The sequence below is a fragment of the Aureobasidium namibiae genome (assembly GCF_000721765.1).
Source record: "Aureobasidium namibiae CBS 147.97 unplaced genomic scaffold scaffold_8, whole genome shotgun sequence".
Classification (NCBI taxonomy): Eukaryota; Fungi; Ascomycota; class Dothideomycetes; order Dothideales; family Saccotheciaceae; genus Aureobasidium; species Aureobasidium namibiae.
Genome location: NW_013581201.1, coordinates 1,104,799 through 1,129,166, shown reverse-complemented (window position 1 = coordinate 1,129,166; position 24,368 = coordinate 1,104,799). Strand labels below are relative to the sequence as shown.

At 51.5% G+C, this 24,368-nt stretch overlaps 10 protein-coding genes across 10 annotated transcripts; 6 read left to right on the top strand and 4 right to left on the bottom strand.

Annotated features, from left to right (window-relative positions):
* Positions 1-375: 375 nt before the first annotated feature.
* Positions 376-1,693, top strand: M436DRAFT_72912 (L-lactate dehydrogenase; the record flags this gene model as incomplete). Its single annotated transcript, XM_013572275.1, has 3 exons — positions 376-480; positions 536-1,319; positions 1,371-1,693. 3 exons carry the CDS (start codon positions 376-378, stop codon positions 1,691-1,693), a joined length of 1,212 nt encoding a protein of 403 aa, XP_013427729.1.
* A 326-nt stretch (positions 1,694-2,019) lies between these two features.
* On the top strand, positions 2,020-3,100 carry M436DRAFT_46029 (WD40 repeat-like protein; the record flags this gene model as incomplete). Its single annotated transcript, XM_013571965.1, has 2 exons — positions 2,020-2,652; positions 2,705-3,100. The coding sequence occupies 2 exons, from the start codon at positions 2,020-2,022 to the stop codon at positions 3,098-3,100; spliced, it is 1,029 nt and encodes a 342-aa protein (XP_013427419.1).
* Positions 3,101-3,938: 838 nt separating this feature from the next.
* M436DRAFT_63901 (uncharacterized protein) lies at positions 3,939-5,021 on the top strand (the record flags this gene model as incomplete). Its single annotated transcript, XM_013572218.1, has 2 exons — positions 3,939-4,032; positions 4,138-5,021. 2 exons carry the CDS (start codon positions 3,939-3,941, stop codon positions 5,019-5,021), a joined length of 978 nt encoding a protein of 325 aa, XP_013427672.1.
* A 1,259-nt stretch (positions 5,022-6,280) lies between these two features.
* On the top strand, positions 6,281-9,757 carry M436DRAFT_63900 (putative Na/K ATPase alpha 1 subunit; the record flags this gene model as incomplete). The annotated part of the gene is made up of 3 exons (XM_013572217.1): positions 6,281-6,891; positions 6,945-7,594; positions 7,653-9,757. The coding sequence occupies 3 exons, from the start codon at positions 6,281-6,283 to the stop codon at positions 9,755-9,757; spliced, it is 3,366 nt and encodes a 1,121-aa protein (XP_013427671.1).
* A 609-nt stretch (positions 9,758-10,366) lies between these two features.
* Positions 10,367-11,719, bottom strand: M436DRAFT_63899 (uncharacterized protein; the record flags this gene model as incomplete). The annotated part of the gene is made up of 1 exon (XM_013572216.1): positions 10,367-11,719. The coding sequence occupies one exon, from the start codon at positions 11,717-11,719 to the stop codon at positions 10,367-10,369; it is 1,353 nt and encodes a 450-aa protein (XP_013427670.1).
* A 1,065-nt stretch (positions 11,720-12,784) lies between these two features.
* On the bottom strand, positions 12,785-13,620 carry M436DRAFT_46574 (uncharacterized protein; the record flags this gene model as incomplete). Its single annotated transcript, XM_013572080.1, has 2 exons — positions 12,785-12,909; positions 12,960-13,620. The coding sequence occupies 2 exons, from the start codon at positions 13,618-13,620 to the stop codon at positions 12,785-12,787; spliced, it is 786 nt and encodes a 261-aa protein (XP_013427534.1).
* Positions 13,621-14,794: 1,174 nt separating this feature from the next.
* Positions 14,795-17,034, bottom strand: M436DRAFT_46866 (Pkinase-domain-containing protein; the record flags this gene model as incomplete). Its single annotated transcript, XM_013572129.1, has 3 exons — positions 14,795-15,318; positions 15,370-16,708; positions 16,765-17,034. The coding sequence occupies 3 exons, from the start codon at positions 17,032-17,034 to the stop codon at positions 14,795-14,797; spliced, it is 2,133 nt and encodes a 710-aa protein (XP_013427583.1).
* A 1,555-nt stretch (positions 17,035-18,589) lies between these two features.
* On the top strand, positions 18,590-19,876 carry M436DRAFT_46883 (survival factor 1; the record flags this gene model as incomplete). The annotated part of the gene is made up of 4 exons (XM_013572132.1): positions 18,590-18,612; positions 18,664-18,879; positions 18,930-19,731; positions 19,784-19,876. 4 exons carry the CDS (start codon positions 18,590-18,592, stop codon positions 19,874-19,876), a joined length of 1,134 nt encoding a protein of 377 aa, XP_013427586.1.
* A 175-nt stretch (positions 19,877-20,051) lies between these two features.
* Positions 20,052-20,636, bottom strand: M436DRAFT_72904 (uncharacterized protein; the record flags this gene model as incomplete). Its single annotated transcript, XM_013572274.1, has 1 exon — positions 20,052-20,636. The coding sequence occupies one exon, from the start codon at positions 20,634-20,636 to the stop codon at positions 20,052-20,054; it is 585 nt and encodes a 194-aa protein (XP_013427728.1).
* Positions 20,637-21,880: 1,244 nt separating this feature from the next.
* On the top strand, positions 21,881-23,980 carry M436DRAFT_46246 (glucose-methanol-choline oxidoreductase-like protein; the record flags this gene model as incomplete). The annotated part of the gene is made up of 4 exons (XM_013572013.1): positions 21,881-21,990; positions 22,042-22,799; positions 22,859-23,058; positions 23,114-23,980. 4 exons carry the CDS (start codon positions 21,881-21,883, stop codon positions 23,978-23,980), a joined length of 1,935 nt encoding a protein of 644 aa, XP_013427467.1.
* Positions 23,981-24,368: the final 388 nt, after the last annotated feature.

Sequence of the window (24,368 nt, the reverse complement as noted above, 5' to 3'; positions counted from 1 at the left end):
ATCGCTTTCAAGCCAGGTACTCTTGCTCTTCCTGTGAGCTCAGTGTTCATCTCGAATGTTCACCTATTGCATTCGATGGCTCGGATCGGCGGAACTCATATCGCTGCGAATTAACTCCGATATCCACATAAGCCTGGAAAACATGGGGATCTCCGGCTTCGGGGCAGAGGACAGAAAGGTAGTCGGGTCGTCATGGGCCGAGGTCCTACCACTCGATACCGTAGAGATAGTTGACGTAGGTGATTTGCATTCATTTTTATATCGCTGCTGCCGCTGTTGCCCCGCTGTTGCCGCTGTAGCAAAGTTATCATCTTCAGCTCTCATCTTTCTTGTCCATACCGTATTATCGACTTACATTATCGAATACAAGCCAAGATGACGGAGAGACTGCCTCATGATCTGAACTGCTTGACCATCACGGAGCTGCAGAAGCATGCCGCCGTGATGATGGACAAGCAGACTCGTGACTACTACAACGAGGCAAGTGCAACAACTTCGAGCAAGTGTCGGAAGAGCGAAGCTAAGTCAATCGTAGGGTGCCGATTCTGGCAGCACACTCCAAGAAAATCTGGACGCATATGCCAAATACCGTATTCGGCCCAGAGTTCTGCGGGATGTATCAAAGATTGATACCAGCGTAAACATTTTTGGACACAAGAACAGCATTCCCCTGGGAGTAGCACCGACGGCAATGCAAAGGCTCGCTCATTCGGACGGAGAACTGGCAACTGCGAGGGCCTGCAAGAAGACGGGTATCGCAATGGGTCTCTCTTCGTTCGCAACAACAACATTGGAGGATGTGGCCGAGGCGAGTGGCGACAACCCACATGTGCTGCAACTGTATCTCTTCGAAGAACGTGATCACAGTATCAAGTTGCTGAAGAGAGCAAAGGCGGCAGGGTACAAGGCTGTTTTCCTCACTGTCGACACACCGATGCTTGGTCGCCGCAATCTTGAGATCAGAAATCAATTCAAGCTGCCAGGACATCTCACTATTCCAAACTTCCAGGAGCAAGGCGACGAAAAGCCAGAGGCTGAGGCCGAGCAGAGAGGACAAGGTAGAGCTAGAAGAGCCAGCGAGGCCGGATACACAGACAGCGAGGGCAAAAGAGTGCTGCCAAAGGGACCCATCACCTTCCACTCGCACGCAGGAAACCCCACTCTTTCGTGGGAGCGCGATATTGAATGGTTGAAGAAGGAGTGCGGAGACGAGATGCAGGTGTGGGTCAAGGGCATCGCAACCGCCGAAGATGCTCTGTTGGCTGTCCACCATGGCGTCGACGGTATTGTCGTGTCAAACCACGGCGGACGACAGCTGAGTAAGCAATTCCATGTATTATTGGAATGACAGATGCTAACAAGAGTCACAGACGGCGCATTGGCGACATTGGACGCGCTGCCCGAGGTGGCGGCAGCAGTGCAGGGCAAGATCCCAGTGCACGTAGACGGTGGAATTCGACACGGCACGGATGTGTTCAAGGCATTGGCCCTCGGAGCAGACTTTGTATGGATTGGCAGACCGGTTCTTTGGGGACTGGCATACAAGGGTCAAGAGGGAGTTGAGCTGTGCTTGCGCCTGCTCTCAGACGAGATCAAATTGGCCATGGCTCTGGCAGGAGTAGTCAAGGTCGACGAGATTTCCAAGGAATATCTGGTCAAGATGGACAAGAGTGGATTTATCGCAAGATTGTAGATATCTGCCTCGACAAGCAGTGTGTGAATAGTGTATTTATCCTGGAAATGAATATCCTGACAAATGTGTGATCAGTGTGCCTCTTGTGCAGAGTCAAAGGTGCAGCTTCGACGAAGCTTCCTTCATGGACAGAAAGAGCGGACTCGGCAGCTGCCTCGACAAACCGAACTCGCCCAAAAACATCTCGATTGCTCTCTCGCCATCTGCTCCCATTCGCGCCCATACGAAGGTTCGCTCAGTCAAACAGCATACGGCCGGAGCCGACTGTAGCTCTGCCACGTCTGCTGGCGCATCGACGCGCATAACGCAATCTCGACTTCTCGACCATGCCGGCGCCCGCGCGTAGTCGCCCGATCAAGAAGGACTTCTTCTCGCAAACCTTCAAAGGACAAAAACCCGTTCTCTTTAGCGAGAATGCCCGACCGAGCAGCATCCCTCCCCACATCCGCCATCTTGCCTGGTCCTCGACTGGCGCTGCCTTAGCCACCACCTCTGGCTCAAAAGTCCGCATCTGGAACCCCGATCGCCCGAATGTCAAGAGCAGTCAGGAGTTGGTGGGTCATGTTGGAAGCGTAGAAAAGCTTGTCTGGAATCCTGTACGCGAGGGAGAGGTCGCGACAACCGGAAGCGATGGCACTGTCAAGCTCTGGGATGTGCGCGTGGGCCCCGGTGCTCACAACAAGGCTGTGCCTGTGAAAGAGATTGCTTTGGGAGACGGTGGCTTGTTTCTGGCTTGGAGTCCGACTGGCCAACACCTGGTAGCTGGACGCAGGGACGATGTCATTGTGCCCATCGATGTGCGCATGGGAGCCATGGGCAACACCGAGGATTTGATCATGCAAGACGGCCGCAAGCTGGGTAGTGCCCAGACAAATCAGATGGCTTTCTCCAACTCTGGTCGCGAGGTTTTTGCTACTACCGGCGAGGGCACTGTCAAGGTCTTGGACTGGCCAAGCATGGTGAGTTGATTGTCATTCGTCGGCATGACACACGACTAACAAGCCAAATCAGACACTCCTCCATACACTCAATGCCCACACCAGCGCCGCTTACTCTGTCCAACACAGTCCCAACGGCGACTTTGTGGCCGTCGGCGGCGGCGACTCTCTCGTCACACTATGGGACACTACCGATTGGGTCTGCAAACATACTCTATCAAACATGGCTGGCGGCATCCACTGCTTATCGTTCAGTTTCGATGGCACATACATCTGCGGTGCTCACGGCATGGACAAAGATGGAGACAAGGGCATTCACGTTGCTTGTGCTCAAACCGGCGAAACTGTGCATACTATCGAGACTTCACACATCGTCAACGTTCTGGCATGGCACCCGCTTAGATACTGGCTAGCATACGCTGGCGATCTCGGTGGTGTGAGAGTCATTGGTCTTGGTAGCAATCTTTGATCTCGTCCTAGACTCTTTCTCAAAAAGTAACACGGATTTGGTTTCTGGATTTAGCGAGGCGTTGTCTGGAAATTTTTCCTGGAATCGATACATTGTCTTCCAATCTTCGACTGTTTCGTGGTGCCGATTCCTCCGAGCACTTATTCCTCCTGAACACGATGTTGCCCTGAGGTCTCCTTCTCTATCTCGAAGTCCTCGATTACGTACACAAGCACCGAACTCTGCTTGCGGTCGTTGTTTCCAAACTCTTCGTCGGAGATAACTTGGTCACTGTTTCGAGCACATCGAGGATTGGCCCGAGTCCATTGTTTTGTGACCGATGCCTTTCTCGAGCATGTTGATCGGAGTATACGTGGGTGTATATAGTGGAATAGCGCACACATATACGGTCTTCAGTATCTGTACGGAGTACTCAAGCTTTGTTCCAAAGTGATCATTGGGCATGTAGATCATTGGGCATGTATATCTGCGGCTGTGTTGCCGTCCTTCTCGGTTGGGGTCGACCCAAGTCCCATTAACGAAAGAAGAGCAAGAAGCTGATTCTTTGCCGAGAACAAGAACGCGCGAAGAAAGGAGAGACAGGAAGTGAAACAAACACAAAGCAATGGTCGAATGAGTGTACCACCAACTTTATCAAGAATCACATCTCGAAGACCCAACAGGCAGCCCGATGCAAGCCGCTGATATATATCTGCTGATACAAAAGGAGAGAGAGACTCGTAGTTAAATCTTGCCACAAGAGTGTTGTGCATCTCTATAGCTTTGATGTGAGAGTCCTCGCAGACCATGATGGATCTCGATCGGTTGTCGCCGGCCTTTGAGTTTTAAGCAATACAGTATGCAGCTGCTATGTCAACATCACAGCTATCGTTCAGCAAGCTCGAGATATTCCATTGACCTCGAGGCATTATCGTTAGCATATTTCAGGAAAGGTGAGTAGGAGGCAGTCCAAAGCTCGGAAGTTCCCGAACGTACTTTCCCCAACTCAACGCAGATTGCGGCTCAACTCTTGCGGTCTCTTGTATGGACATACCAAGAAACATTTCATCTCCGATCGATGGAGCGGGTTAGTGAGGACCAGAATCTACCTCGAAAAGCACCAAGGCTGGTGTATTCCCCTGTCCTGGAAAAGAAACCGCCAAAACCAAAGCCTGTCCTGGAATATCATTTAGTTGAACAAAAAATCACCAGTGCCATCACTGATTTCAAAGCTGGAAAATATACGAGCTTGGCCGCCGCTGGAAGAGCCCATGGAGTAACGGAGAGAGCTGGGTATTTCAGGCTTCGTGCTCGGGCAGCCGGCCGGGCCTCCAAGTCAGACCGATTCAAGAATGGAAGTCAACGTCTCAGCCCGGAGCAGGAGATTATCCTATGTCAATTCGTCGACAGCCTAGAAGACATTCGCGCCCTACACCGCAAGATTGGCGAGAAAGCTTACAGCATGTTATGTGAAGATCTTACTGCTGAGGACCCCTTACCGGCGCCGCTGGGCAAACAATGGCCGGCTCGGTTCTTGGAACGTCACCCAGGAATTATGGCTCGACGCCCGAAGCCACTCACCTCAAGGAAATGTGGAGAGCCAGACGATGAGACAAGCTTGTCCATACCCAGAGAGGAAGCTCACACAAGCGAGACGACCAATGAAGAGCCACTGCTCCTTGTCGACTGTCAGAGATTCCTCGAACGATCCACTGACGCAGATGAGACGCTTGGTCAGATCTCATCTAGCTGCACCGCCCCTGCAGCCTCTCCCAACGTCTTGATTGCCACAGGCGGGACGAGCAGTCTCGATAGACACGTGCCGACAGCGATGTTCTCAGATCGACCGCCAGCTGGCAGCTCTACAACAATTTCCTTTTTGTCGGCAGTCAAGAGCAGTCTTGCTGAACACAGAATGACCTTTTCAACCCGTCTTACGTGATGGTCCTGCCGATACATGACCGGAGATCGCCGCTCTATGTCACGATTCACCGAGCAGCTTCAAAAGCACAACTCACCAGACTTAGGCGAGCATCTGATGATGCGACCAATAATCCGTCATTGGGTCCAGACGTCTCTGATGGATACTCGTTCGTCTGAGTACCAAGATTGCGGATCCACCATGTGTGCGCCTAGGCAGGAACAGCATAGTCAATTTGCACACATGTTCAATTGTCTAATACGCCCTATGGTGACGGCTAATGTTGAATTTCTTGGTCGCAAAATTGTTGCGCTTTTTATTGACAGTGGTTGTGCAGGCGGGTTTCCCCAATTCGCTAACCGCACTGCTTCTTTGCGGACTTTGCTGCGCCTCAGAAGAACACAGCAATGATGTCTTGAGGCATTTTTGGCAGTAAAGAGAAATAGTCCAGCCGCCGACTTCATACTCACCGCGAAGTCCCACACACAAGACGATTCCGATTCTTCTTTTTATTACCCCCTAACTAGTGGATCGGTACACACTTGCGCTACCTATGCGATATGCAGCATGCTGCGCGATACGTTGCCAGCATGCAGAACGAATCTCACAGCTTCGAAATAAGCATTGTGACGAACCACGCCAGTGTCGTCTTGGCAAGGCTTGTTTTCCATGTTGGGGATTGGGGACGAAGTAAACAATTGCAAAAACCCTTTCTTTCGGCTGCTCGCGAAGCTGACCTCAATTCGTTACCCCCAAAGGAATACGAGGCAAGCAAAGTTTTATTGTTCTCCGTACCCGGCCGTCAATATTTGGGTACAATGATTGCCCGGCGAATTGGGGATTGGTCGAACAGAAAATACCGCAAGCTGCGCAACGGTAGGGGCATGTGTAAATTTGTGGAGATCCAGAATGGTCGAAGGCATGTAAATGCCTCACGGCAGTCCTTACCAACGTGGCGTCGCACTGCAACCACGACAACAGGAGAAACACACACACAGCCGCGATGGATCTGAACCATCTTGCAGTCCGCGCGGCGCGGTACGGTACGTCTTGCTCTACTAAGGTCGGCACTCCTTCAATTTCAGTTTCCAAACGTTGCATCAGGACAGACCGGCATTGATTGTCTTTTTCTTTTGCCCAGCCTCTGAGCACATGCACAGGCAAAGGGTCCTTGTAACAATTTATCCTTCAAGTCAAATCTTCCGTGACTTCTATATAATATCATTCCTGCTTGTTTCTCTCCTCTGGTCCATCCGACCAACACACAGCGTTTCCTCGACATGTCTTCGTCATTCGATCAGGATTCGTCCATTGAGAAGGGAGAGATGGGACCCGTCATCATGAATGAACGATCCCGTATCACCTTCGAGCCAGAGGATCGCCTCGAACGTCGACGCCGCCACAGTCGACAGCGATCTATGAGTCGCGACTCTATCAGCAGTATCAGATCGCGAGCACAGTCGACTTCCGCCGCCACCGGTCTTCCAATTGAGTTTCGTACCCTCTCCTTCAATGTCTCTCATTCACAGACGGTCAACGAGGTGGTGAAAGAATCGAAATGGAGACCGAAACACAAGACAGCTACCAAGACCAAGAAGACAAAGGTTCCCTTCAAGAAAGAACCCAAGGTCGAGGACAAGCGACAGAATGATGCAGAGCACTTTGAGAAGTTAGATTTCCACATCCTCGATGCCGACTCAGTGATACGCGGGCTTTCATCATCCTCCGAGTTGGGATTGACTTCCGAGTATGCATCAACTCGTCTTGCGACCGATGGCAAGAACATGCTTCCCCGAAGACGCCAGAACTATGCGAAGAAGCTGTTCGAGTACGTCTTTGGTGGATTCTGTTCAGTCCTTTGGGTCGGTGTGATCATCTTCTTCATTTGCTGGTAAGTATCTCTCAATCATATCGCCTGCCAGACTTACTAAGATGTCCATCTAGGAAACCACTAGGCAACCCCGACCCTCAAGCATACAACCTTGGTCTTGCTATCCTGGTCCTCATCGTCATCTTCCTGCAAGCATGCTTCTCAGCTTTCCAAGATTGGTCTACTGGCCGTACAATGAACGCCATTCTCGACCTCCTACCAGCGGACGCTCTCGTCATTCGTGGTGGACAAACTACAAAGGTACCTTCGACCGATCTCGTTGTTGGCGACATTGTCAAGATCAGTATCGGAAACAAAGTACCTGCCGATATCCGTCTGTTGGCAACCTCTGGAGACGTTCGCTTCGACAGATCCATGCTTACTGGAGAATCTGATGAGATCGAGGGTGCTGTCGACTCTACTGACAAGAACTTCCTTGAGAGTCGCAACATCGGTCTCATGGGAACCATGGTCACTAATGGCTCTGCTACCGGTGTCGTCGTCTTGACCGGAAAGAACACCTGTATGGGTCGTATCTCCAGTGCCATGGCTGGCGCTAAGGAACAGACAACTCTCATCCAGATGGAGATCAACCGTTTTGTCAAGATCATTGTCTGCCTGACCATCGTCCTTGCCTTGGCTATCCTGTTGACCTGGGTTGGCTGGTTGCGTCGCGACCACCCCGCCTACATGAGCGTAGTGGCTATGCTGAACAACGTAATGGGTGAGTATCTGTGGAACCTGGCGTTGCCTCTTTCATTCATCGCTAACTAGAATTGTAGGATGCGTCGTTGCGTTCATCCCAGAAGGTATGCCTGTCGCAGTCGCTTTGACATTGATGATGGTCGCCCGCCGCATGAAGAACAGCAATATCCTACCCAAAGGCCTTTCGACAGTCGAGACACTGGGCTGCGTCAACGTCATTTGTTCTGACAAGACCGGTACCTTGACCGAGAACAAAATGGTTGTCACCACTGTCGGCTTCGTCGATGAGCAGCTTACTGTTGCTGAGGCTCTCGCCAAGATGGAGTCTGGCAAGAGCACCGTACTCACCGAGCTTCACCGCGCTGCAGCATTGTGCAACGATGCCACTTTCGACCCTCTATCGATGGATCTTCCCGTCTTGGACCGCGAGGTTCAGGGCAATGCCACCGATGGAGCCGTGCTCAAGTTCGCAGAGGTCGCTCACTCCGACTCTACCAAGACCCTTCCCGACGCTCATCCTCGCAAATACCAAATTCCCTTCAACAGCAAGAACAAGTGGATGCTCACACTTCACGATGAAGTTGGCGCTAACTACGAAGTCACTCCTGAGGACACCAAATTCCTCGTCTATGTCAAGGGAGCCCCTGACAAGCTTCTTCCATTCGCCACCTCCTACTGGTCTGCTAAGAGCAACTCTGTGTTGCCTCTTGACGCTGCAGCTAAGGCACAATTCAGTGCTCTCCAAGAACGTCTGTCTCGCAACGCAGAACGTGTCATCCTTCTTTGTCAACGCCATTACGTACCTTCAGAAGCTCTCGGCACCAACGCCTTCGGAGACGAGATCTTAGAGAACGGTCTCGCTGATCTGACCATCATCGGAGTCCTTGGTATTACCGACCCACCTCGTTTGGAAACAGCTCCAACCATCGCTTCTTGTCGCCGTGCTGGTGCACGCTTCTTCATGGTCACCGGTGATTTTGGTCTTACTGGTGCTGCTATCGCTCGTAACGTGGGCATCTTCACGCACAGCGGTGAACCCGACACCTATGAGACCATCGCTGAGGGTCAGACATTTGTCAACGACAGCGAAAAGGGTGCTCGTGTGAACAACAGTCTACTGCTGGAAGGACCGTCTATCAACTTGCTCACTGACGACGACTGGGACATTGTTTGCAGTTATGAGGAAATCGTATTCGCCCGTACCACCCCCGAACAGAAGTTGCGCATCGTCAATGAGCTCAAGGACCGTGATAACGTCGTTGCGGTCACTGGTGATGGTGTCAACGATGCACCCGCTCTCAAGGCTGCTGATGTTGGTATTGCTATCGCCGCTGGTTCTGATGTTGCACTTGAAGCTTCCGATCTGGTACTCCTCGACAAGTTCGACTCGATTGTCGAGGCCATCCGTCTCGGTCGCTTGGTCTTCCAGAACCTCCAAAAGGGTATTGCCTACCTGCTGCCTGCCGGTTCTTTCAGTGAGATCTGGCCAGTCATTCTCAACGTCTTCTTTGGTGTACCTTCGCCACTGTCTTCATTCTTGATGATCATCATTTGCGTCTTTACCGATCTCTTCCTCAGTTTGTCGCTGATCATGGAGAAGGAGGAATTCGACCTTCTGACTCTACCTCCCCGCAACCACAAGAAGGACCATCTCATCAACCTCAAGATCTACACCCAAGCCTACCTCTTCATCGGTGTCATGGAAACCATCTGCGCACACGCCATGTTCTTCCTCTACTACTGGCGCCACGCCAAGATCCCCATCGGCGACCTCTTCTTCGCCTTCGAGGGCTACACCGAAGGCTTCCACGGCTACTCCCAAGCCGAACTCAACCACTTCAACACCGTGGGCCAAGGTGTTTACTTTGTCACTCTGGTAATTATGCAATTCGGCAACTTGCTCAGCGTACGCAGCAAGAAAATGTCCATCCTCCAAGCCGATCCTTTCCGCGCCGAGCGCAGAAACCCCTGGTTGCTCGCTGGCATGGCTGTTTCTCTTGCCATTGCCATCTTCGTCACCATGGAGCCTGGTATCCAGAACATTTTCGGTACTGCTACTGTGCCCATTGAGTTCTGGCTTATTCCCATTCCTCTGGCGCTGGGTATTTTGGTCATGGATGAGATTAGAAAGGTGCTTGTTAGAGCTTTCCCTCAGGGCCCCTTGGCCAAGATTGCTTGGTAGAAAGGGAGGGGATGGAGAAGATGTATAGTTCAGTCCTGTTTTTGCGTTTTTTTACGACTTTTGATGAACAACTACGAATTGTTTGTATGTTTATATCACAGCAAAGAGCGACATAAGAATATAATCTTTGTACATGGCAAACAAATCACTTTTCACAGATTGGCTTCGTTGTTGCCTCTATTTGCGATTGGCCGCCTTACAATACTCGTTACCACCTTTGCAATTTTCCCATCATCCAAACAACCTGGAGTAGGTCTTGCCTGAAAGTCAATAAATTCATACATTTAATAAATCCACTCGCAGGTGGATCACCTCTTTTATTGAATTGAAGGACTTTGATCTTTATGAGCTTTTCTTAACAGACGACAGTTGTGGTATGTGGCATACAACAATAAAATTTTTTCTCAATTAAAGCTATGTACAAATGGGGATGACCTAAACCACGATCATCAAGACCGATGGTTGTATAAGTAGCATTCTAAAAAAAAACAACAACAAAATCTATCATCTAAACATTAGATTCTCCAGAAACGACAAAAAAAAAACACGTGGAACAGAGAGCCAAAAAAGAAAACCCCTCCGAGTCATTTTCTTCAAGCCAGCGGCAGTCTAAGAAGAAGCAGTGGTGGTAGGCAGACTAACGGTAATCGACTTTTCGGACAGATAACTGCTGTACACGCTCTCGACCTTGGAAACAAAGACGCTGGTAGCGCTGGGCTGCAGAGTGCTTTCATAACCAGTAGGGGTGAAGAAGGAAGAGAAGGAAGGCATGGCGATGGACTCAGCTGCCAGAGCTGAAGAGAAACGAGAAGAGACCGATGAGATGATCAAAGAGATGCGTTTGTCGTTTGTGAGGGCGGTGGTGCCGTTGGAGTTGGAGAAGGAAGGAGTGGGGGTCATGGTTGCGGATGACGAGGTTGACGATGAGGTGGAAAGGGTTGAGGAAGTCGAGGACTCGGTCAACGAGTCTGGAGAAGCGGAAGATGAGAAATTGGCTGGAGAGCTGGTGGTGGAGACAAAGGAGCTGGTGGGTTCGGTGGAAGATGCGGTGGCCGAAGAAGTGCTGTTCTGGACTGCAGAAGAAGAGCTGATGATGCTAGAAGATGAGCTCGAGGATGATTGGGTGGAAGAGACAACAGAGCTGCTTGAAGCAGATGACGATGAAGAAATAGCCGAGGAGCTTGAAGAAGATGCAGCGACTGTGGAGCTGGACAGACTGGAAGAGCTGGATGATACAACAGAAGAGATAGCGCTGGAGCTAGCTTTCGACGACGAAGGAACAACGCTGGAGCTGGCCTTTGCTGATGAAGAAGGCTTGTGAGCACTGACTTGAGAAGCGACAGAGGCTAGCTTGGAAGAAACCTTGGACTCGACGCTGGAGATCTTGGATTGGATAATGGAAATTGGTGCAGGGACCTTGACGGTGGTAGGCACAGCCTTTGAGGAGGGAGAGCCAGTTTTTGACGACGAAGACGACTTGCGAACAGTAGCTTGAGAAGCGACAGAGGCCAATTTGGACGAGACCTTTGACTCAACGCTCGAGATCTTAGACTGGATGCTAGAGACCTTTGCAGGAATCTTCGAGGTCGCGGGCAGAGCCTTCGAGGACGAAGACGAAGTCTTTCTTGCCGAGCTTGTCGATGAAGTCTTCTTGACAGACGAAGAGGACTTGGTCGAACTCTTGCTTGTCGAAGAACTCTTCTTGCTGGAAGAAGTGGTCTTTGCACTCGTCTTACTAGAAGAGGAAGAACTCTTCTTTGAAGTGGCCAAGAACTCGGGTAGAACAATGTTGATTCCACCCACACGAGTGGTAGGAGCAACCAAGAGGCCGAGTGGGGCACGCTCGACAATGTCAACAACCTCCACTACCTCTACTGTCTTGACATTGCGAGGAGCGGCGACTGCTGCACTGGCGAGCAGAGAGACGAGAGCCACCTGGCTGATGGGAGTGTCGAAACGCATGATTCGGGATATTAGAGAATTAAAGGATGTATAAGTCGATAGAATTGATCAAGCGAATGGAACAAATCGAGGCGATGACACCCACAGATCTTCGAGGAGAGATGTTGTACTGAGCTGCTGCTGAACTACAAAGAAACGAACAGGGTATGGACATTATATCTTCAACTCCAAGGACACTTCGCCCAGAAGGGTCTACAAAGGTTGGCCGAGCGTAAGGCAAACATGCACCGTTGCCAGATCGATAGACAAAGCAAACGATTCCAACGTTCACCTCTCCCTTTCAATAGCCGAGACTTTGTATGTGTTGGTTCAAGTGCGATTGTGGCCAGACTTGAGAGAATGCAGACGGCTCCACATCGTATAGCTGGAGAAAATGTGTTTTGTGACGGCGAGGCTTCCTATCAGTAAAACCGTTGTGTTGATAGAGGCGTTGGTTGAAAACGGCGTCGGCTGTGAAGCTTCGCGTGGCAGCGTTATTTGGGAAGGAACAGCTGCATGCAGATGGGCTTCAAGAAATTCTGGCTCTCGAGTCTCCAATACACAGAATAGATGACTCGTCTGTTGTCCAAAGGTTGAGCTGAAAGCAGTTATGGAATCTTGAACGAGAAAGTATTGCATTCATGGCTTTGCCCAGCGACGTAAGTGGTTGCAAATATGGCTTGGTTAGTCGCTTGTACCCAGACTCGAGCAAGTTGAAAATGTGTATGGCAAGAGCAGCGATGTATGTCTTCGGCGAGTGCTTTGTCAAAGATGTCCGGGGTTGCGAGTCTCGCGACGGTCGCTTCTTGCATCTCGGTGACGGTCTCGACCATGACAATACGTCCAATCCAAATGAGGGGGGAGATCAGCGGCAAAAGTGCTCAGAGCACAGTCTCATCCCATGCAATCGCTGCTCCTCCACAATATAGACCCACCGAGCAAGGTGTTGCGGCACTCGAGTTTGCTGACAAGATCAGAAGTCGCGAGTCAGTCGACCATGAAGCCGGAAGGTGTGATGAATTTCTCTGAAAAGTGGCTTCGAGAATCAATATGGGTATTCGAATATAGGGCGAGAGTTCTAACTGCTCATCGTCTCTTCGACTTTGTGGTTTTTGCATTGTTGTCCCACATTGCCTCCAATTTGGCCTCTGCCTTCCTCTCTTGCTTGTCGAAAGGTCCGTTGTAGAAATCCCAAAGAACGCGTCTGGAATCTGCCTGCTGTTAGACCGGGTCGGGTATGTTAAAATCATGAAGCACTTACTTGCATGGTCGGGCGCAAACGAAATACCGTCAGCATCCTTTTTCTTGGCCAGATTGACAGCTTCTTGTAGCAGAGCTATGCCTTCGCCCTTGCCGCGGTATCGTAGTCTTACTGCCCAGCCCTTGATCTCAGCTCTCCACTTGCGTCTCTTGCCTTTTGTTTCTCCATCTACCCAACCCATTATCACCGTTCCAATCACCTCATCGCCGAATTTTGTGACCAGGACATCCGAATCTTCAAGCATGCTGATATGCGTCTCTTCGGCAAGTGCAATGTATGGATTGGTGTAGCGACGGACTGTGACCATAGCAGCCATGATCAGTCCCGAAGAGGTTGTAATGACAATACCGAGGTCGGAACCACGAGACTTGTAAAGGTATTGGCCGACAAAGGCTATAAAGGCAAGGAAAATGCCAAAGTTGACAGGGTGAAACATCAGGATGCGGTTGGCTGTCTGCCGGGTCTGTGCGATACCATCTGCGACCAGCTTCAGCGCAGCCAACTTCTCCTCTTCTGTTTCCGCGACATATGTTTTGAGATCTGGGATTCCTGCAAGAGGGCCCCCGGGTACTTCGTCGGAGCCATTGTCGATGGCATTCTGTAACGGAGAGGGCGGGCCGATCGAAGACGCACTCGCTCTCATACTCGGCGGGGTGGACATTGGCGAAGGTGGAGGCGATACGCCAAGGTGAAGATTGGTTCGAAGAGAAGTGAAGAATGCTATCGAGCACAAAACATCAGATTTGAGCACAACCTGAAAAGTCCGAGACGTTGAAGATAACAACAGACTCGGTGCATTGAGCTTTTATGCATACCGGCAGAAGTCTTGAATCCCGGGATCTTATCTCCTACACCAACAGACTGGAAATCAGTAGCCGCTGCAAAGTCGCAATTGTCGTCTGGTTTGATCTTCAGGTGCTTGACAGCAAGCGACGAGGGCGAGGAAGAAGGTGTAGAACCGTCGTTGACGAGCTGGAGCTCTCTTCTTAAAGTTTCCAAGCAGACGCGGTGCCTCATTCGAGGCACCATGTTCGCATTGGTCCTCGTTTTTTTGCCAGAGCACGTGGGCTTTTACTCAAATGATTTACGTCTATACTGCCTTCTCACGGGCCTTTGGCTGTCTTTCATGAGAAGAGTCCTTAATCTTCGCAACAACGTGCGAGGAGCTGTTCTTATGACTGGTTCAAATATCCTGCCAAGACGTTCGAGAGCAAAGATAGTGGCCGGTAGCGTGATCCGCTCCCACAACTCCATCATCCGTGCTAGACATTCTGTGGAGCTTGTTGCTATCTCCAATTTTCTACTTCTGATTGGTCATCTAGACTTCTCGCGCAGGGACTTTGTCAGACGGGCCAAATGTCACCGACTACTTCTCGTCCAACGCATGCAGTCATGAGGAATCCAAGCAGATATGCACGCACGACAGCATACCTGCCGTAGTCTGTAGATAAGTTTGCGCCTGCTCAATGGACGGAGCCGAGTCCCGACCGCGTACCATGGCTGATGAATGTGACCTATCTTCTATCCTTCAGCACGACAACACTCAAGTCACAAGAAGTAGACGTCAATAATGGTCACTGCAGGGAAGGAAGCGATAACAGCCTGCAGGCAGGAATATGTAAAGTATTACTCGAGTGTACTCGTCTCATCCAATTCGTCCATCATCATTGATTCTCTCGCTTGCGCCCAGCATCTTGCATTTGTTAGCAGAAACCCAAAAACGCCATATGTATTCATCCACGTCCAACTCTACTCTAGAGCTTTATCCAAAACATCACAAATCACTGACACGGCTCGGAGTAGCTTTCGAGGCTACTCTTCTTCCTCGGCGCCCTCTACTTCTTAGGCGGTGCCTGAGCCGCACCGCCGGGCTCCAAGACATGGGTGTGGCCAGGAGCGTGATAACACTCTCCTCCTTCCTCCTGCCTACATACGTAGGCGTTCTGAACCCAAGGATCGGCAAGAATCTCATCCATAGTGGCACGTCGGCGCGGGTCGAGCTCGAGCATACGGCCAATGATGTGTCTAGTATCACGCGGTAGTAGGCGGAGCAAACGCAATGGACCCTTGATCTGTTGGCTGGGCTGATCTCCCGAAGTCGAAGACCCATTTTCCGTCTTTCCTGGTCCATTACTGATAGACTGTCGAGATTGGGCGAGGAGCTGGTCTTGACCAGGATCCGGTGGTGAGACGAAAAGCCTGTAGGAGTTGTCTGAGATTCTTGGCGCCTTCCACGGGAATCTACGCAAGCACATGCAGCAGAAGATGATTGCTATCGACCAGATATCCGCTGGTTGCGGATCATATCGAGAATTGTCGTAGACCTCGGGAGCAAGGTAGGGATCCGAACCGACCACACCTAGAAACAGTTAGCTTGCTTCCTCGTCAGATATTCAAGAAAGTAACATACCCGTAGACAGTACGATGTCGTTTTCGAAAGGATATCTGAAGACAACAGCACTTCCGAAATCGATGATTTTCATAATGCCATGGTCGTTAACCACAACATTATCAAGCTTCAGATCTCGATGCGCCAGACCCATACTGTGCAGATACAGGACACCACTGAGAATTTGCAAAGTACAGCAGGTAATTTCGTCGCGCGACATCTTGCCTGTCATGACAATCGCGAAGAGGTCGAATGGAGCATACTCCATGACTTCAAACCAGTTGCCCTTCTCATGGATAATGTCGATCGTCTCGATGATGTTGCCGTGATGAAGGGTTGAACCGATACAGAACTCAGCTGTAACCTTTTTGTTGTATTCTCTCTCACTTTCGTACGTGTGGCGGGCGCGGAACTGCTTGACAGCGAATGTCTTGCCATCAGCAGTTCTCTTCATGAGTCTGACCGACCCACCGGCTCCCGAGCCGAGGATCCTGCCGAATTTGCCATATTTGGAAGCTAAGCCGTGATCGTCGGCAAAGGGTATACTCTGAGATTGAGCAGATGGTGTAGAAGACCCGCTTCTGACAGGCGAATTTGCGCGGCTCTTGTCTTTCTTGTCGCCAATCTTGAAGAAGCGCTTCAAGCTGACCTTGGAAGCGGCCTTGTCGCTCTTGACAGTATCGTCGTGATGGTGATCGTGTTTCTTGCCGCCGAAGAAACTTGTCCTTTTGTCGGAATCCGATGGCTTCAAGCTCGCTGAGCTTGAGCTGGTCGCAGCTGCAGGCAGAGAGACTAGCGAAGTTCCAGAGGTGCTGTGTCCCTTGCGAGGGTCTCTGTTGCCGAAGCGGAAGCGGGCATCGATGGAATCTACGTTACGAGTGGGGGGTGCTCTCTTGCTTCGTGCATACGGATCATCTTTGTCGCCTTGTGGCCATGGCTTGGTGTATGTAGCAGAGGGCGTAACTGTTCCCGAGCCAGTCGGGGTACTCGCACCCGAGGCATGGGGACTGTGTTCACGCGATGGAGGCACGGAATCACCAGCAGGACCGAGGGAGAAGCGAGGTTGTTGTCTAGGATGGGCGGATACACCAGTCTCGTCGGACGAAGGAGCTCGTGAGCCAGGTGCAGGCGAGGACGGGGCTGACATCTGGGGAGTTACAATATCTCCACCGGCTCTCGCTTTGGCTAGCTGAGAGGCGGCAGCAGCTGTGCTGGCGACGGGCTTGCCTTCTCTGGAGCGAGATGCCGAAGGAGTAAGTGGCGGAGAGTGGAAGGTTGAAGCTGGGGGTGACGGGCGAGGAGAGGGATGCGCGGAGCCTGCTGGCATCACGGGTCGTCTGTGGGACTGGCCTGAGGGCACCTGTTGCTGGCGCGTCAGTAGTGAAGTTGTACGAGCCGGATTCAGATGAGACATACCCTGGAGACTGGTTGCGAGCCTGGCAAAGACACAGGCTCGAAAGAATAGTGCTCCATACGCTTTGACTGCAGGCCATTCTGAAGCGTGGTCTTGAGCTGTCTCAGCTCCTCTTCTGCCTCGGGAGTCAGAATCTCCCTGTGTGCGTCTTGGCCTGTCAGAGAGCGAATGGGCTCCAAGTTGGCTTCTGGCTCGATCTCCTGGTTCTGTGTACTAAAGCGAACGGAATGATCAGACTGCGATGGCGAGTCTGTTCCGCGTTGAGAAGCCATGCTTCAGACGATTGAACGCGGCGCTGGCCTAGCAGGGTGGTGACGTTTAGAGGCAAAGAGATCAAAGCCTCCGGTATAAGGATGGACGTTGATTGATTATATAATAGTGATGGCCGGGTTGCGACTGTCGAGATGGTGTCTATGGACTCGAGCAGGGGAGCAATGCGAGTGTGAGCGAAGTGACGAGGAAACGCGTGCTGCTGCTGCTGCTCAGCTAAACGAGACGCCGCTTTTGGTCAAACGGGTCCACACGGGGTCGATCTAGTCGATGGATATACGTTCAAGGCGGGCCCGAGCGATGGGAATATATGAATTGGGTAGTTGCAAAGTTCAGTAACGAGAATGTCTTCACCGATGCTCTGGACACCAGTGCAGTTGTTTGCGAAGGAGAAGAAGGACAATGGGACAGCGCGATGAAAGCTTTCGGCCTTGTCGTCATAATTTGACTCAGACTCAGTACCGTACGCGGCTGCCAACGGCCAAGGCAAAATTTTAGCAGTTTCTTCTTCGACCACGAGCAGGCAAGATGAGCTTTCGGCAGAACACGGGGCTTGGGCTTGAGTGAAGGCGAAACAATGTATCCAACAAGCAAATGAGAAGAAAATTTCTGTCACACAACCACAATCTCTCTAGTCAAGGTGGGAGCCGGGCATAGCGCAGAGATGCGTCTGCCCCTCATTTGCGCTGCCAGGTCCTGGACGAGCCTTGATCGCTTTCCTTAGTAGGCTTGGCCGAGGCATCAAGATCTTGTTCCCGGCCCTCACTTCCGACTACCTCGTCTGTACTAGCTATTCCTCGGTATGCTTATAGTCAAGGCCATGCACATACCCACATTCAACAGGACATGGCAATGGGTAGCAAAATAAACTACCCGAGGTCGCGAGCGGTTGGCTAGCTGGAACCTGGAGCTCACCATTGCTCACGTTGGAGCGGTCTGGTAAGCTAGAACTAGAACATATGCACCCGTGTCAATCAATAGACGAGCATGTGACATAGACACTGCTCCACTGCCTCTTTCTTAGGAGGTTCCAGTCAGCTGCTATAGATGCTTGAACGTCATCCAAACGGTCAAAGGAAGTAGGTGATTGCATTTTTCCGAAAGGCGAAATAGAGTTGTCTACTCACGAGCGAAGAAAAAGTGGTTCGAAGCTCTTCAATCATGGTCGGAGCTCAAAGCACCTCGATGGGCCTGAGGCACGCTTGTTGAACATGAACCCTCGTGGCGCACCGTGTAGGAGGCATGCTCGGATAAGTACTGATATTAGCATCAGACTACAGCAATAGCTTGTAGGCTCGTATGTGATAGACAGATGCAAAATCAGCATCCGGCGAGGGTTTGTAGAGTGTCGCCGTGCAATTTCTTTACGTCATGCAGCAAATTGGGCTGTAGCGACAATCTTGTGATTAGACGCCCGAGGGGCAGAAGAGCTACACGGCGAATATTCTCTCAACATCCTCACACCACTGACCAGCACCTAATCGCATAGCATCTGCACAGTCTGCATACATATAGCCCTTTGTCAAGCACGCGCATCGCCATACACCCACCGCCAAGATGATGAACTGGGCGAAACAACAGTAAGCTGCGCCGCAACAAAGGCTGCATGGCCGCCGCTGATTGTACCTCAGGCTGGCCAATGTCGCCGGCACCCAAGAGCCCATCTATGGACCCTCGGCCATCCAGCCCGTCAGCGAGCAGGCAAAGACCAAGCCCTACACCGAGTTGACCAGGAATGACATGAAGTGGATCACAATCGACTCGACCTGTGTCGAGACCCAGACCTGGTACTTCATGACCGACAGCGGCCACATCTGCATGGTCCAGGTCATCTACAGCAACGTTGCGTGAGTCTATCTCCCGTCTTGCACCCGTTGCATCGTCTGACAAGTCGCAGCGGCATCAAAATCACCACCCAGTTCAACACAAAGATCTTCTACGCCGACGCCAAGACGCCCAACCTCTGGTCCTCGGACGCTCTTGAGAACCACAGCTTCGACGAGGGCAAGTTCAACTTCCGCGCAAAGGGTTGCTCCACCGAGCTCAACGAGGCCGGCAACGAATACCACATCAAGTCCAACACCAACAAGCAGAGCATCGTCGACCTCAAGTTCACCCAGACCGCCCCCGGTTTTGTTGTTGGCAACGATGGCACCTCCAACTTCGGTACCGACCCCAAGAAGCCATGGGGCTCAATGAGACACGCCTTCTGGCCCCGCTGTCAGGTCGAGGGTAACATCATCACCCCTGCTGGTCCTCTCGATGTCAAGGGCAGAGGTTTCTTTGTCCACGCTCTCCAGGGCATGAAGCCTCACCACGCAGCCGCCAAGTGGAACTTTGTTAACTACCAATCTCCCACCTACTCCGCAGTCATGATGGAGTACACCACTCCCCCTTCGTACGGCTCCACTGTCGTCAACGTTGGCGGTATCGCTACCGATGGCAAGATCCTCTGCGCAGGCTCCTCAAATAGCGCAAAGCACAGCGAGATCAAGGGCGATCCCGAGAACAGCTGGCCCGAGCCTGGTGCCGTAGCCTTCTCATGGAATGGCACTGATGCCAACGGCCAGGCTGTCGAAGCTCTTGTCGAGGGTTCGCTCGGCACGAGACTCGACCGTGTCGATGTCATGGCCGAAGTCCCCAAGTTCGTCAAGCAGATCGTTGCTGGTGCAGCCGGAACCAAGCCCTACATCTACCAGGTAAGTCTCCTGATCAGTTTTGGCGCAAAACAATTGCTAATCGAACATCTAGTATGGCCCCAAGCTCCCCATCAAGATCAATATTGGCGGCGAGGAGAAGACCGAGGAGGGTTCTCTCTTCACTGAGGCCACCTTCATCTCATGAGTGCGAATTCTATGACCTGTATGTATCCAGTCACCAAATGCCTAATTGGAGTTTTCTGGGGGCGATCGCGGGAGTTGTTTGGGTTTAGTACTAACACTATTGTAATAACTGCACTTTAAGTGTGGCGTATATACCACTTTTGACGCTCATCAGAAGCCGTAAACTGCAAACCCTCCTAGGTGGTGATGATCAAGTTCTCATAATGCACGAGCAATTCACCTCCATCAGTGGCTGGTCTAGCCGCAGAGACACCGACTTTGCATTGTGCATCCTTAGGCAAGGCATTCCACCAGGTGATTTCTCTCATGGGGTGACGCTCGCCGTCATCGCCGAGCAGATATACCCACAGATGGTCATGCTCGACGACCATCTCGATGGTGGCAGACACCTTGTCAGCTGCAACCACCGGGTGCAAGCTCCAATCAGACCAAGAATCGGTTCCAACGACACTGACACGAGGCTTGCCATTCAACATCTCAATGCCAGTCTTGACCCATTTGTTCTGATCAGCACCGGGAATATCAATGATCATGCAAAGGCCGCCTTGATCGTAGAGTTTGGTCCATGGGCCTGAGACTGTGACGCGTGCTGACTTGAACTCAGAGGCCGCGATAGTACGGTAGATATGAGGTGTGTTGGCGCGACTTGTTGAAGGAGGGATGCGCCAGAGATCTGTGTTGTCGGGACATCTCAGATCGAATGGCTTGCTCACGTCTGGGATGGGGTGATCATAGTGAGCTGATTGGTAGGAATCGGCCATGGTTGGTTAATGTTTGACTGGAGATAAGGAAGAATTGATGTAGTTGTCCAAGACAAGGTAGCTGTTAGAGATACTTATCAATTAGATGTAAAGGACACCTTGCAGGCCTTTTGATCACGGTAGCTGTAAGCCACATGACTAAACTTGATGCTCTTGGTATAAGGATGAATACGGTGATGCGGTCCGTCCTGCCGAGGAGGATGCAAATCCCCACATTTCTCCATGCACTCCTCCTTGCATGGAGAGCTGACTCCAGGTCGTCGCACCATGCGACATCTATAGAATTTTGACGTCCTCGAGTCCAGAAGATAGGGCCCTCGAGGGTATCGTATCGTCTCATTCAACAACTAAGACCTTCAATTACGAGTTCCTCGAGGATCGTAGAACAGGCGTGACTGTAAATACCAAATTCGAGGAAAACTGCTACAGTTGAACAACGAACTTCCAGAATTGCTTTTGTTAGGCAGTCGGCACGTTATGGTGTCTCTTCACTGGCATGAGAGTATCATAAGCATGCCGATGGTTAGCAATGTGCATCGACCATTCGAAAACAGTCTGTAGCTTGCAGGAACTGTCGGCTTGGCTAGAACGGAAAGCCCACTTTGCAGAAGCGGAGGCTTTACTACGATCGACCATCCGTGCCAGGCTACAATATATGCTTAATATATCACACTGTCAGGGGCACTGGGCGTTTAGCGAATCAACGAGCACATGATAGACAAAACTTGTGGCCATGGAGCGTTCGCTCCGCCAGGCGTTGGGTGGGTCGGAGACCGAACCCTCATGACTTTTGTCTACCATCTTGTAGTGTCTAAGCGAAGAGCCTCGGAGATTGGACATTGAGACATTTCTTTGCCAGGCCTCCATGTCAAACCATGTCGAGAGGCGAGAAACCAATCTATTAGTGTCTCGACCACGGTTAGCAAATGAGGACGAGCTCTGCATGGCCAAAGAGAAGACCACGCCGTACTACCTACGATTGGTTATATGAACTGATCGGCAACTAGTACTTCTTGTTGAGGTTCCAATTCTGTGGTCCAGAGATATTCATATGGAGCCTGGGCTGTTCAAAGGGGGAGTCTGAGCAGGTATAAGTCTGTCGTCCTGCAAGTCTACAATGACTTCCTCAAGCAAGCCTTCAAATAGCCTCTGTCCATTCATTGGGACTGACTCCCAGTAAGCATCCATTCACGACATACTCTTGTCTGAGTTCTGACTTATCGCGCTAGTATTCTCTCACAACAATGCGTTTCCAACAAGTGATCGGATCGCTTGCAGCGTTCGCCTCTTTCGTCGCTGCTGTTGATCTTACTGGCTACGAATATGTCGTTGTCGGCTCCGGTGCTGGTGGAGGGTACGCGAATAACTACAGATCTACTTGTAGCCATGTCTAAATCCCTTACAGTCCCCTAGCCGCTCGTCTTGCTCTCGCTGGCCACAAGACTCTGCTCATCGAAGCTGGAGACGATCAGGGCGCCAATGTCAACTATACTGTTCCCTCCTACAACGCCAAGGTCTCGGAGGATCCCAATCTGGCATGGAACTTCTTTGTCAAGCACTACGCTGACGAGGAGCGTCAAGCTCGTGACTTCAAGACTTCTTACCAGACCCCCGATGGCGGTATTTACACTGGTCTCGACCCTCCAGCCGGTTCCGAGATGAAGGGTACCCTGTATCCTCGTACCGGTACTCTGGGAGGCTGCACCGCCCACAATGCTCTTATTGCCGTATACCCCCATCGCTCGGACTTTGACAACATTGCTACCATTACTGGTGATGCATCATGGTCCGCCGATAACATGCGCAAGTACTTCACAAAGCTCGAGAACAACCACTACTTGCTTCCCGGCCAGCAGGGCCATGGCTACAACGGCTGGCTCGGAACATCCTACGCTCCCATCGACATTGTCCTCACCGACCCTAAGCTTCTCAGCATTGTGACTGGCGCGACCTTTGCGCTCGGCAACCAGACCAATGCCATCCTCAACCTCGCCTCCCTTGTCGCTGGTGATGCCAACTCGGCCTCTGCCAAGCGTGATAGCCAGCCCTCCATCTTCCAGATTCCTTTGTCGACCGTCGATGGCAAGCGCGGTGGCTCCAGAGAATTCGTTGTTGCTGTTCGTGATGCTAAGACCGCGAGTGGCGCAAAGGCATACCCTCTTGGTGAGTTTCGATTGTGGTCTGTTTTATCTCGAGGACGATCAATCTAACGTGCGAACCAGATGTCAGAACCAACTGCCACGTTACCAAGATCACTTTCGACCAGTCTACCACGCCTCCTCGCGCCACTGGCGTCGAGTTCCTTGACGGTCAGTATCTCTACAAAGCCAGCCCCAAGAACAGCGGCAATGCTGGTGTCGCTGGGTCTGTGACTGCTTCCCGCGAGGTCATCATCTCCGGCGGGACATACAACTCTCCCCAGGTAAGGGTCATGAGTGGGCTCATGTGATGTTTATTTGCTAACAAAGATATTACAGTTGCTCAAGCTGAGTGGTGTGGGTCCAGCCGACGAGCTGAGCCAGTTTGACATTCCCGTTATCGTCGATCTGCCCGGTGTAGGCACCAACCTGCAAGACCACTACGAGATCAACGTTCAGGGCAAAGCTCCCTCTGACTTCTCCGCCCTGAACGGCTGTACTTTCGACGGCAGTGACCAAGATCAATGCCTGAAGCGCTACAACGCACCCATCCTCGGCAACCGTGGCATCTACTCCTCCCCCGGTCTCGGCGCCGCCATGTTCTACAAGTCCAGCGTCGCCGAGCACAATGAATTCGACGTCTTCGTCTTCGGCGGGCCCGTCAACTTCCGCGGCTACTTCCCTGGCTACAGCGTCAACGCTACCGCCGAGCACGACTGGTTCACCTGGGCAATCCTCAAGGCTCATCCCCGCAACAACGCAGGAACCATCAAGCTCCGCTCTGCAGACCCCCTCGATACCCCCGAAATCACCTACAACTACTTTGACACCGGTGTCGGTGACTACGATGCAGATCTCACCGCCCTCAACGAGGCCGTCCACCTCGCCCGTGACTCGTTCAAGCGCCAGCTCGTCAAGATCGACGAAGTGCTCCCCGGCAAGGACGTCACCACCAGGGAAGGCATCTCTCAGTATGCAAAGGACACCGCCTGGGGCCACCACGCCTCGTCATCGTGCCCCATCGGAGCCGACGGCGACAAGATGGCTGTCCTCGACTCGAGCTTCAGGGTCCGTGGCACTGCTGGTCTGCGCGTCGTCGATGCTTCCGTGTTCCCAAAGATTCCCGGCACTTTCACCGCCGTGTCGACATACATGATCGCTGAGAAGGCGGCTGATGTTATCTTGCAGCAGCTTAGCCAGCAATAGAGTAATGTGCTGGAGGTAGATTGAAGGACTATAGAGTACCGTTATGTAGCTTCAAGTTCCAAAAGTACGAATCGTCATACTCTTCATGTCATGTTAAAGATTAAAAATCCCATTCTTGACACCCGTGGCATGATTGAAAATAGCCATGATACAATAACCCCACAGCAGAGCAGCAGATCACCTCACATGAGATAGTTCATGTCAACCACGTTGCTGGAGTTATGTCGGTCGGATGTTGGACATTTTTTTCCTTGGAGGAAAATAATAGGAAATAGAAATTGAGAATTTATGGTTCAGTCTTTTATGTGGGTAGGCCACGTGAATATAACTATGGGAATGCATAGTTTCTTCATCGAATATGAGACATCCACTGAGAAGGTTGTTGACA